We start from the raw sequence: 12,813 nt of genomic DNA, 5'->3' as shown, positions 1-12,813 counted from the left end.
TGAAAATGAGACAGCCGACTGACAACGGCTGCGGAACGGATTTTAAGACTGAAATGCCCATTGGTCCATTTGCGCAGCGCGCCGTGCAGCACGCGCAATGCACGCGCACGAAAAATACTGCAGCCACCATGGGGCGCAGTCTGTTCACTGCGATACAGACAACACGTGCTGGCTGCATGCACACATCCGTCTGGCGTTGACGTCATACGCTCGAAAACAGTTAAAACGGGGAAATGCCTGTTTGTTCGTACAAAAAAACGATTTTTAAACCAGAATAATTCTGGAGATTCTCCTTGGGATAATCTGATTGTTGTTTCATTTCTTCTATGTTTTTCAACGATTCTTTATTCAAGGAACTTCTCTGTTTTTGTGTTTGAACGATAGAAAACATCGACGGAAGCCTGGAGGCGCTTGCTGTCACAACATCACGGCATTGCTGCCATTGCACAATCGCTGCATATTGTTATATTTTTTATTTTCGTTTGGCGATCTTCTACGAACCATTCATTCAGTGGAAATTTACCATTAAACCTCCATGATGAAGATCGTTTCCTCTTTGTGTCAATCCTTTCCCAAAGTGCGACGGCACTGGCGGAGGCGATCCACGGGTTCGCTGTCGATTTATCCTGGTTTGTGGTGATTTTGACGTTTCTCCACTGATTTCTTAGGTCGGGCATCACGGTCTGTTTGTTTTCCAGTTAGCGCTTTCACCTCCCCGGCATCCCCGTTCCACAGCGCCACCCACGGCTCCAGCCTCCCCCAGGAGGACGCCCTCCCCGGGACCCTCCACGGGAAACTGCACCAGCTGAAGGAGCGCACTCCACAGCGTCCGCCGCTCCCAAAGCGCAACCCAAAGATAAATTCATCGACACCGTGGCCCTCATCGCCGGCTGGGGGGTGGTGGTGTTGGGGTTGGGGCTGTCGCTGCACGGATCGCGGTCCATGATCGACTGCCACAATGAGCTGATGCAGCGAAGGAAGAGTGAAACTCTGCCTGTTGTGGAGATCCGGGATGTGGCGACGATCGGGGAGACGGATGTGAGGTACACGTAGGGATGGAGTGTGCTTCTGGAGGAGGAGCGAAAATGTGTGGTGTGGATTTTTGTTGTATATAAATTACTTTGGAGTGTTTTTTGATTTGAAAAATTCTGTGTGGAAATTGATTTGTTTTTGTGTGGTGGAGAATTACCGTGCGTAGTGAGGTGTTTAGATGATTGTTAGAAATTTAGATGTTGGTGTTTGCTTCTTTGGTACTGGTGTTGTTGGGGAAGAATCCATTCGTGCGAATGTGATTATTTATTGGTGGCTGGCTTCGATTATTTATTAAAAAAATTCTGGAGATGGTTTTACTGCGGGTTGAGCGTGTAAAATTTCAAAGGTTTTGTACATGTAATTGTTTGTATTTGGTAAGATTTTGTATGGTACTTTTTGAAAGCAAGATATTCTCCGGTGTGTAGAATGGTAATGTAGCAGTTGGAGATTACAGTTAATTAATTAATTAATTTTAATGTGACGGCAACCTACTGAATTATGAATAAATATTTGCGTACGAGTTTATGAATGTTTGCGCATGCCGGTTTTTACAACAAACTAATGAAATCCAAAAGAAATTATTTTTTACAACAAGTAAACAAAATTAATACAAAATAAACTCTCGTGCGCGTACGCAGCGTAGCCATTTCGTTGATTTTACCGGCGGTACTGACTAGTACTACACACGTGTTGCTTGCATTCTTCCCTTTTAAAATGTATTAATTATTTAAAAATAAATTGGTATTCGTTAAAATTGAGAAAGGATGCATATACTGTATTGTACATAGTCATGTTTGTGATATTGTACTGTACACGCCTAGCAAACTTCAAACAGATAAAGCCGTTGCAAGTGTTACTAATTTTTGATATACGGCTTTCACTTCCGGCTGCAGTTCTCACCGTTGAACAAAACAAATAGCTTACGATTTGTGCAGATACTAAATATTATATGTGCAGATCTGTGTATGTAGATACCAAAACGTAGCAGCAGTGATTATGTTTTTATTAATTTACATGTGCGTACTGTAACTGAAAATGATTTCATGTACTTAAACAATAATAATTATTATGTTTTATGTCAGAAATCAGGTTTTAATAGTACTGTACTGGATAAAATTAATAAGCATTATAGCCGACCGATCAAATTGCACCACAGGTACTGTGTACATTGTACAGAGTGTACTTCTGATGGTGAGTTCTGTTTGATGCAGAATTACAATCAAAAATTGATTGTACATCTTCACTACAGTCTGTTTTTAATAATTATACAGATACTCGTACTAAAAATGACGTCTAAACGTGTGTTTGTACGAGTGCAATCATTGATCACACGGTGCAGACGGTGATGAGGAAGCAATTACTCAGTAACGTACAGTAGCATATGCAATGATTGATTTTTGAAGTTCTTATCAAACATCAAACAGAAGCCTGTTCACCGTACGGCAATCAGCAGTGAGCTTGGGTGATGATCTCATCGCACCGCATTTGTTCAAGGTTGCAGGGCAGGGATCAGACTAGCAGTTTATCTTAACACGAATGATATCATGGCTATTGCGGATTGATATCATTGACGGTTCTTCAGCGGAAAACTTCATTACGTATAGTAAATTTGTTTTGACCATATCCATTCGACGTTTAGTTGGAGTAGTACCGTATACTTCAGTTAAGGGCGCCATGATCAGCCGTGCGGAGAAGCCGGTGGCTACCAAATCATCGATTGTCGGATCCGAGAAAATACTGGAGAAGGATTGCCAGGACAAAATGCTGTCCCAGTACCGCGGCTGTCTGCTGGGTGCGCTGGTTGGGGACTGTTTGGGACGGGTGTTTGAGGGTGCTCGACCGCCGGTGCAGGTGTCGGAGATCGAAGCAGAAATCGCCGCACGAAAGGGAAGAAGTAAGCGGATGAAGCGAATGAATCCATATAGATATATTACCAAAAATGATATGTAATGTAATCTGGTTGTTGAAATTATTCGCGGAACGCTTCAAAAATATAATACCTTATATCAATAGTAATAAAAATGATAAAAACTAACAAATACATGTTAATAACTAAATAAATAATAACAATAATAAATATTCGCTTAAAATTTATAATGTCAAATTGCCGATGCCGAAATTCTCATATTATACTGGCAAAAGTAACTGCATGAATAAATATTGGTAACAGGGACATTTTTGTTTGCGGACAATATTCGCATTTTTATTTTTTCTGTTTTTTATTAAATTTCGTATTTTTCAGAATTTCCACTGCCATACACGGACGATACGGCAATGTGTCATGCGCTGGCCGCATCGCTGATTCGGAGCGGAAGTTTCGACGCTCGCGATATGGCCAAATCGTAAGCCGCACTTTCCTAGTTATATATTGTCGTAAAAACCGAATTTTTGGGTGTATGAGCTCAGAGCTGATGGAAATTTTGTGGATTTTGGCAGATTCGCTGACAAGTACGACGCGGAACCGACCAAGAAGCACATGTACGCTGCCGTGAAGATCATCTTCTCCGTCTGGCAGGATACCAATTTCACCGGCGATATTTTTGCTCCGGCTCGGAAGCAGTTTAACGGTCAGGGATCGTTCGGGAACGGCGGAGGCATGCGGATCGCCAGTGTGCCGCTGTTCTGTGGAAATCAACTGGAAAAGACTGTCGAGGTTCGCTGTACGATGCGGCATTTTACGAGTAATATCCAGACATTCCGTACATATACAGTACTGTTATTTCTCTGCTTATTTTACGTATTATTATTCATTTCATTTATTTATTTTCTATAGTCATTTATTCAGTACATTAATGCAAAATAGTATATTTATATTCACAATAAAATAAGAAATTTATATTTAATTAGTCATTTTGACATTGCTGACATTTCGTGTAAAACTTCAGTACTTTTAATGCGAGAATAATATATTGAAAATGAAATTTACAATGGGCTAAGTAATATACAATATCTATCTATATTTTATATGCGAAAATAATGTATTTGTTTATAATTTTGTACATGACATGGCCGCGCTTAGTTTGTGTTGAATTCTTTAGTCATGGTTTTGCTGGAATTTTAGATCGCCCGGCTGAGCACGCAGTTAACGCACAATCACCCGCTCGGTTACAACGGAGCCATTCTGCAAGCGTTGGCTGTTCACCTGGCCCTGCATTCCGACACTCCTGATGCGGAATCTCTGCTGGATGCCCTCATCGACTTCGCACGAGACCGTTTAGAAAAGGAGTTCGTAGCGCTTTTTAATATTTCCGAAAAATGCTGTACACCTGGTGACTGGTGTTATTTCATGCTTTTTTTTGACAGTGAGGAGAGAAAGCCTTACACGGAGCGCCTAACCATAGCCAAAGCCTTGCTGAAGGACCCCCACGCTGCGCAGAACGAGGTGATTAAGAAAATGGAGCATTCCGTCAATATGGAGGCGCTGGACGCCATTCCCATGGCCATCTTCTGTGCCGCCCGCGCACTGCAACCGATTCCCGGCATTAATGTCAGTCCCCAACTTTTTTTTATTGATTTTATGTTTATTCTTATGAATTTTTTTGCAGACCGATAATCCTTTCGCACGTACTCTTCTCTACGCAATCTCGATGGGCGGTGACACAGATACGATCGCCACGATGGCTGGGGCCATTGCCGGGGCATGGCTGGGCGTCCACAGCATCCAGTGGGAGAGCTTCTGTGAAGCGCCGGAGGAAACTCTCAAGTTGGCTGATCGCTTACATGAATGTGCTCATAACAAAACGGGATAATGCGATTCACGGATTCCTCGACAGCGTGTCGATTACACGGTGTCATTCGTCATGTTTCTCGAAATTTTTTTGGTACAGCACTTCACATGCCATGATGCCGCTATCGACAACATATTAACGTTTCGTAACAATGAATGTTGTGGGAATTCTGTAGTGCAGTGGACAACACGCAAAAGGTCCTTGTTGATCTTTACTGATGCTTTCTACATCGTGGGCTGAATTGTAACCCATAAAGCTTTCGAAATGCTGCGTAGATCTTTGAGTTAAGTTTTTTAGTGAAGACGCTCAGAATACCTGTGCAGTACTTAATGATATAGTGCAATACTTATGGTTAGTACAGATGATGATGGTGCGAATAAGGGAACCACTATTCACTCTTAAAATTGTACATTATTTGCACATACGATAGTCAGTGGTTTAGTTTGCGTTAGTTTTGGAAGTAAATTCCGTGCATAATTAGTGTGACGCATTATCGAAAAAAAATTCATGATGGATCCGGATTTGCCTCGGGTTACATTTATTCTGATCACTCTGATGCAATCATTAAAAAAATTACTACAGCTAACTTCTTTGGCGACTCGAGTGTGTGATACACTTCTGTAGAATTACAGAATATAGATGTTGGTTTAACTGAATATTTTTGTACGTACTGTACGCTGTAATATAAACCTAGCATTACTTAATCGGAACGGGATGGGTTCTTCTTTGACTATGAGACCGGCACTAATTACGGCTGGTGCAGCTGCCATAAAAATGAGCACCGTCAGTTGCGGTAACCGTTCACACGCAATGCTAACCCGATCCCGCGGATGCTTCCATAGATCTAGAGCAGTTGCGGGCGGGTGTCGCGGACGGATGTTTGAGAATTCGCAACTGCCGCTGCTCTTGTCCGTCACCCGGATTGCGGCGGGTAGACAAACGAGAAAACGTACGTACAATTTCTATACGTCAATTCGTTATGAATAAGCGATCAAAAAATTCGAAAAGTTTCATGCGTATACATACTGCTTAGCTAGATCTTTGATACATTATAGCTGTTCTACCCTGTCAAAACTGTACTCAAGGGGTGCTAACCCCTTGAGTACAGTTTTGACCCTGTATAACTGTGCTGCAAAAAAGAAAAATGCCTGTGTCAGGAAGAGCGGAAACGGATTCTTTGGCATGGTCAGTAGGTGGTCTTTGTGGACCTGTGATCAGTGTGATTTAATTATTGCAGTTCCAATATGGTCTAGTTATGGCAAGCTAATGTACGGTATGCGAACCCACACGCACTACCTCGTTTTTATAGCTACTCTAGTACTTAGATTAAAGGTACCTTTTAGAACGCATAAAATTGATTGGTTTAATTAGCTGGTGAGCGAAACTACTCCGTCAATGAACTGTTGATCATGATTAATAACATTACAAAGGTCACTCTTAAAAATTGTTTTTTGTTGTTTGAAGTCGTACGCCAAGGTGATGAATTAAATTTTTTGCTGCCTTCATTTTGTAAACTTTCAAAGTACCTCAAACGAGAATCGAAACGGAAGAAAAGACGAATGAACATTTGACAGCCGTATTGCTTCAGGCAGCCTAACCACGATCATTCCCAGAAAATACCACCCGGCGACTGTCGTCGAGTCGTCGACTGTACGATCAGCCGCCATACCCAAGAAGGATTGTCAGGACCGAATGCTGTCCAAGTACCGCGGCTGCCTTTTGGGGGCCTTGGTTGGTGATTGTCTAGGACGAATGTTTGAAGGTGCTCGACCGCCATTGCAAGTGGCGGAGATAGAAGCAGCAATTGCCAAACAAAAGGGTGATAGAATAGATCTAGTTTGCGTTCAGATCTTTGTGTATATTATCGAATGTCAAATTCTGTAGAAAATCTAGCGATACACGACTGAAAAGCGTAAGGTGACGGGACGTTTCATTTAAGAAAAGCTTATATACTGTGTATACACGGTGTTCAGTTTGATTATAACAATCATATCTATATGCAACTGCTGCGCTGCAGTTTCATTAGCAAAATGTACAATACTTATATCACTTCCGATTTAACACCTGCATATAATCACGTAAAGTACCGTTGAAGTGATTGCAGTTATGTTGACATATTCGTACTTTTAGAGTTTTATTTTCTGATGGGCATGAAGCACTTTACTTTAATTACGTTTGCTTTAACTTCAACTGTTTACTTCCTTGTCTTCATGTCATTTACCAACTGGATTTCAGAACACTCATTACCATCCACGGATGACACGGCAATGTGTCACGCGATCGCCGAATCGCTGATTCGTTGCGGACACTTCGATGCTCGTAATATGGCCAAATCGTAAGCGTGAATTCACTTTACCTTGTCACAAAACTGAATTTCCTGAATGGTGCTAGTAGCCTGGTACTTATACTCGAATTTTTGCAGTTTTGTTGACAAGTATGAAGATGAGTGGACCAAGCAGTTCATGTACACCGTCGGCGTAAAGGTAATATTTGCCATCTGGCAAGCGAACCATTTCGCTGGCGATGTGTTTTCCCCTGCCCGGCAACAGTTTGACGGTCGGGGATCATTTTGCAACGGCGGGGGAGTACGGATCGCCAGTGTCCCTCTGTTTTGTGGAAACCGGCGGGAAGAGACCGTAGAGGTTCGTATTCTGACTCGGCATTAATGTACTGCATTAATTCATCGTCAGTACTCTCATCGTTATAGTAGTGTCGTGATATGCGCTTATTACGGGTACGTTTTTACCATCACACCATACACATGACTGCAGATTATCGCGCGTTTTATTGATGCACAGTACCTTTGTCGAAATACTCGTATGTAGTGAGTCAGATTTTGTTGTGTCAAAACAGTTTACCGGTATTTTTAACCTGCGACGTGATGCCTGCGACATTTATTATGTTTCACCTTTAATAATCACAGTTTGCGGCTCTGTACTTCAGATTGCCCGGCTCAGTACGCAGTTAACGCACAACCATCCGCTCGGTTACAACGGAGCCATTCTGCAAGCGTTGGCTGTGCACCTGGCCCTGCATTCCGACACTCCCGATGGTGAATCTTTACTGGATGCCCTCATCGACTTCGCAAGCGACAGTTTAGAAACCAAGTTCGTCAATATTCCTAAATGTCTTACGTTTGGAAACGGGTGTTTTTCCACATATTTTATGTTAACGTTAACAGTGAGAGGAAGAAGCTTTACACGAATCGCCTGCGCATAGCCAAAATGCTGCTGAATGACGCGAACGCTACGCAAAAAGATGTGATAGAGAAAATGGAGCATTCCGTAAATATGTTAGCGCTGGACGCCATTCCCATGGCTATCTTTTGCGCCGCTCGGGCACTGCGACCGATTACCGGCATTGAAGTAAGTCCCGTTACTTTTCTGTTTTTTTTGTTTTTAGACCTACTGTACTGTTCCTTTTTTCCAGACCGATAATCCTTTCGCACGTACCATTTTGTACGCAATCTCGATGGGCGGTGACACAGAAGCGATTGCCACAATGGCTGGGGCCATTTCCGGGGCGTGGCTGGGCGTCCAGAACATCCAGTGGGAAGACTTGTGTGAAGCGCCAGCGGAAACACTGAAGTTAGCTGATCGCTTACACGAATGTGCTTATACCACAATCGACTAACACAGTGCAATGATTTCTACTTTCTAGGCAAGGTTTCATGCGTGATGTTTCTTGGCATTAACTTGTAGTCACTTGAATTGCTATGCCAAGTTGCTATCGAGAACAGAAAAGGTGCCTGGTGCATATTCTATTGGAAATGTTGTAGTGCAGTGTTTATTATGTAAAAATGCGCTTTCTTACAAAAATTAATAATCCCACGACATGGGCTATTTGTATCGTCGATACAGAATAAGAATTGTGGCACGAAAACTTTTTGCTTAGTTTTTTACTTACTTGCCAAGCTAAGGACTCGTCACCAAATTTGTAACTGGTAAAAACTGTAAGTAGGTACTAGTACATACTTTCAGAAGTTACGTTGGAACACACGTATACGAAGTACGTTCAGAGCCTTACTACCGGATTATTGGTCTGACCGCAATGGCCACCTGCAGTCAATTAGTAATGATCTTCACCTTACCCTGGTTATTTTGTGAATTCGCTTGTGCAGTATTCCATCGATCTCTGTTATTGTCTGATGGAGTCTATATTTCCAGCAAAAATTCGTGTTCAGCTGACAGAATGAAATCGTCATACAAGCACTTGCTGCGGAAAACAAAACAACTTTAGGAAGTCGCTACGCTGTGCGTTTACACGTAATCCTCGAATGAAATGTAATTATGGATAGGTCACGGTTACATGTGATAATTCATGATTACCTTTTACGTATGCTTACATATTTATGATCATCATATGACGCAAACGCAAAAAACCCACGCAATAATCAATTCAGGACGGATCCGGATGTGCCTTGGGCTACGTCGATTTTATTGCAAGCCGTAACCGTACTAAAGCAACAGCATGTTTGTACACTTACGGTACAGTACAAGCACGGTATTTCGCGTCTCGCTTCACCGGAGATCCAGGTTTATCGGTAAAGAAAATTCTGCGTGTTATTTAGTCCTAATTGTTCGCTCTCCACACCAGTCCCTAAACGCGTAAACTGAATGAGAGCGGTTTCTTTATTGAAGATTGGAACCACTGGTGTAGCCGCTATGAAAACGGTCACAGCGAAAATCAAATTAAACACTCTGCTACCCAAACACCACGGATGTCTGTTTGACGCTTTGGCGGGCGAGAGTGCGAGACGATTGTCTGCGTATTCGCTACCGCTCCTGTCCGCCGCCGAGGTTCTAGTTGACAAACAAGCGGGAAGATGTATGTAAGCGCGTTGTGAAAGAAATCCCAAAAATACCGTGCTTGCCTAGAACAGCTAGAAGCAGTTTGCTAGTTAGAGCGATGTACCTATTACAAATAATTTACAGACGCAGTTACAGACGCAAACTATAAAACTGTCTAGAAGTCCTCCATGGCTATTTATTGTATATTATAATCAAGATTATTCTGCACTTGCGTACCGGTATCTCAGTATCTGTAAGCTAGTCCACCGAGCAGAAATCAATCAGGCTCAAAGAAAGCGTGGGCGAATGAAAAACTAATCGACTGCACGTCCTGCTTTAGGCAGCCTCAACATGCTCCATCCCAGAAAGTACTTTTCAATTGTCACCGTCTCGTCCACTGTAGGATCAACAATACTGACGAAGGAATGTCAGAACCGAATGCTGTCCAAGTACCGTGGTTGTCTTCTAGGGGCCTTGGTTGGAGATTGCCTGGGACGGTTGTTTGAGGGCGATCCACCGCCGGTCAAAGTATCGGAGATCGTAGCAACAATTGCCGAACAAAATAATAAACCGTAAAAGCACACATCATAATTATGTATTCTGCCGGATGTCACATTTTGCAGCGATACACGGCAAAAACAGCTGAAAAGTTCATGGTTATGTGTAGATATAAGAGAAACTGAGTACCGGTAATGTGCAAATATATTCGGACTTTCGTTTACTTTAATTCCTATGGTACTTTCACTTTAATCACTTTCACGGTAATTATATACTTTTCTTTCGTATTGGGAGAGTGTTTTAGAATTGCCATTGCCGTACACGGATGATACGGCCATCATCGGGCCATGTGTCACACGCTGGCCGAATCGTTGATTCGTTGCGGACGTTTCGACGCTCGCGATCTGGCCAAATCGTAAGCGTATTTTTTCCTTTCGCCGCTTCAACGTTGGGATTTATGTCGCGTTTCGGCAGTTTCAATGACAGGTATGAAGCACAGTGGACCAAGAAGCGCCTGTACGCGAGCAGCGTAAAGCACATCTTTTCCATCTGGGAGGACAATGACTTTGGAGGCGATATTTTTGAACCTGCGCGACAGCAGTTTAATGGTCGGGGATCGTTCGGGAACGGTGGGGAATGCGGGTCGCCAGTATCCCACTATTTTGTGGGAACCGTCTGGAAGAGACGTTAGAGGTTCGCATTCTGATTACTGTACTGGAAGGCAATGTGATGCAGTTCTTAAATTCATGGATGCAGCGATATACGGTACACAGTATCATCATATTGAATCATACAAACTTGTTTGCCTTTGAACACTGCGTTTTATGGATGACTGCATTACTCTGCCGACATTGAGCGTAGTGAGTCAAATACTGTTTCAGGAAAAACCATATACCGGTATTTCTAATCAACGCATGCGACGTGAATGTTTTATAGTGTTTGACCTTTAGTGTCAGTAGTTTTGGCTATTTCAGATTGCCCGCCTGAGCAAGCAGTTGACTCACAACCATCCACTTGGCTACAACCGAGCCATTCTACAGGCGTTGGCTGTTCACCTGGCCCTGCATTCCGACACTCCAGATGGTGAATCTTTGTTGGATGCTCTCATCAAATTTGCTAGTGACCGTTTAGATTTTGTGCTGTTCGCCATAAACAGCCACATGTTTAGCATCAGAAAGTTAAGAATTTTTTTTACACCTTTTGATTTGCAATTAGTATAGTTGCACTTCGATATTCACGGAGCGCGAGCGTCTGAAAGTAGCATGCAAAGAAAGTGAGAAAGCGTCCAAGTTTTACTGGTGGCGTGTCGTTGCGGGGTTACTTTTGAACCGCGGACCGACTGATCGGTTCAACCTCTTTTTGTCGTCCTTTGTATGTTTCTGCTACCTACAGTTCATGTGCTCGACGCTTTATTCGGCTTTAACATCGCGATGGAGAAAATATTTGGCTGTTGCACTACGAAATTGCGCTCTATATTCGGTAATCCATGATGCTTACTTATTTTGCTAGCATGCAGCATCGAAAGAACTGTACAGCAGCTGCCAAAATAAAGTTTTCTACTTTTTTGTTAGTTTTATCTGATTCGATCGGGAGGACCGGATTGTGAGCAGTAAAATAAATATTGTACGTGCCATTTATGCACTAACAGTAATTTTGTAATGCATGCCTTGTATTTTGCATCAAGGCATTTAATGATATCGCTGTACTGTACTGACATTGTCACATAACATTCGCAGCGTTCGCAAGCTACGAATGTTATGTGACAATGTAGGGAATGAACGAAAAATATTACCGTGTAATGACGCAGAAACCGCAAAAAAATAATGCGAATCTATTCCAAATTGTAATCCTTGTACATTTAGCTTATACACAACAGTTAACATCACAACGCAATACACTCAATCAGCAGAAAACAGCCTCGGGAGGTCTAAGAACAGAGAACAACTGATCTAAATTTGCTCCCGGTGGAGCTGTTCCCTGGACGGAGGCCGCGTTCCCGCGCTGGATTTCTATGCTGATACGCTGGCGCAGGTATTCCGGTGCTCTTGCCTCGCCAGTTTCATGCCGTACCCTTCTACCCACTTCCGTCAGCAGACGGGAAGCTTCCGGTCCGTTTGGTCCTAGCGTTTCAAAGCCCAAAGCGCGTTCCAAATTTTGCCTCAGGTAACACCGCAACAGACAGTTCAAGCATGCTTGTTCTGTGCTTATACTTGTACAACGTATGCTCGGGTAGGTACGATACGATATCACGTTTCAGTCACTTTTACTGGTACCTTACCGTACCGTACGGCTGCTGGATATTGTTGCAGTACTTATTTGGTTATGAGATGCAAAGTTAACACCGTATATTAGAAAATGGGTGCTTCACTTAGTCAGATATTGACGACAGGGACCACTGCAGCAGCCGCCAGAAATATGATCGCCGCGAAACATTGTCCAAATAGACTGCTATCCAAATAGCGGGGATGCCTGCTTGGCGCGTTGGTTGGCGACTGTCTGGGACGGATGTTTGAGAACTCGCCGCCACCAGTACGCGTGTCTGCCATCGAAGATGCGATTAACAAACGAACTAGAAAACGTAAGCTGCGTAGCCCAGCAAGAAAATAACGGGAGCAAGTGCCGGAAATTCTTGCAAAAGATACTCAAAACAGAATCTTGACAATTCATAAGAAAATCAAAATTTATTCCCATCATTTGTGTTAGCATGCCATGCAGCATGCATATCGTCAGTGTGCGGTGCGTGTCCTACCTACATGTGAATAATC

At 42.9% G+C, this 12,813-nt stretch overlaps 2 protein-coding genes and 1 pseudogene across 5 annotated transcripts; all 3 read left to right on the top strand.

Annotated features, from left to right (window-relative positions):
• The first annotated feature begins 2,437 nt into the window (after nucleotides 1–2,437).
• On the top strand, nucleotides 2,438–5,030 carry LOC129586559 (ADP-ribosylhydrolase ARH3-like). Its single transcript, XM_055479859.1, has 6 exons — nucleotides 2,438–2,926; nucleotides 3,275–3,374; nucleotides 3,469–3,685; nucleotides 4,094–4,257; nucleotides 4,336–4,519; nucleotides 4,578–5,030. The coding sequence occupies exons 1-6, from the start codon at nucleotides 2,569–2,571 to the stop codon at nucleotides 4,779–4,781; spliced, it is 1,227 nt and encodes a 408-aa protein (XP_055335834.1). The 5' UTR covers nucleotides 2,438–2,568; the 3' UTR covers nucleotides 4,782–5,030.
• Nucleotides 5,031–5,381: 351 nt separating this feature from the next.
• LOC129586571 (ADP-ribosylhydrolase ARH3-like) lies at nucleotides 5,382–8,591 on the top strand. Of its 4 annotated transcripts, XM_055479881.1 has the most exons (8): nucleotides 5,382–5,709; nucleotides 6,349–6,579; nucleotides 6,996–7,095; nucleotides 7,183–7,402; nucleotides 7,704–7,867; nucleotides 7,942–8,125; nucleotides 8,190–8,347; nucleotides 8,421–8,591. In XM_055479881.1, exons 1-8 carry the CDS (start codon nucleotides 5,475–5,477, stop codon nucleotides 8,452–8,454), a joined length of 1,326 nt encoding a protein of 441 aa, XP_055335856.1. In that variant the 5' UTR covers nucleotides 5,382–5,474; the 3' UTR covers nucleotides 8,455–8,591. The 4 variants fall into 4 exon arrangements, with proteins under 4 accessions (XP_055335856.1, XP_055335857.1, XP_055335855.1 ...); XM_055479882.1 differs by having other exon boundaries at nucleotides 6,349–6,522; nucleotides 8,190–8,560; XM_055479880.1 differs by having other exon boundaries at nucleotides 8,190–8,560.
• Nucleotides 8,592–10,056: 1,465 nt separating this feature from the next.
• On the top strand, nucleotides 10,057–11,268 carry LOC129586471 (ADP-ribosylhydrolase ARH3-like; annotated as a pseudogene).
• Nucleotides 11,269–12,813: the final 1,545 nt, after the last annotated feature.

This window comes from Paramacrobiotus metropolitanus, unplaced genomic scaffold (assembly GCF_019649055.1).
Source record: "Paramacrobiotus metropolitanus isolate TYO unplaced genomic scaffold, Prichtersi_v1.0 Parri_scaffold0000021, whole genome shotgun sequence".
Classification (NCBI taxonomy): domain Eukaryota; kingdom Metazoa; phylum Tardigrada; class Eutardigrada; order Parachela; family Macrobiotidae; genus Paramacrobiotus; species Paramacrobiotus metropolitanus.
The sequence above is the reverse complement of the archived record's forward strand: the minus strand, read 5'-3'. Positions and strand labels throughout refer to the sequence as shown.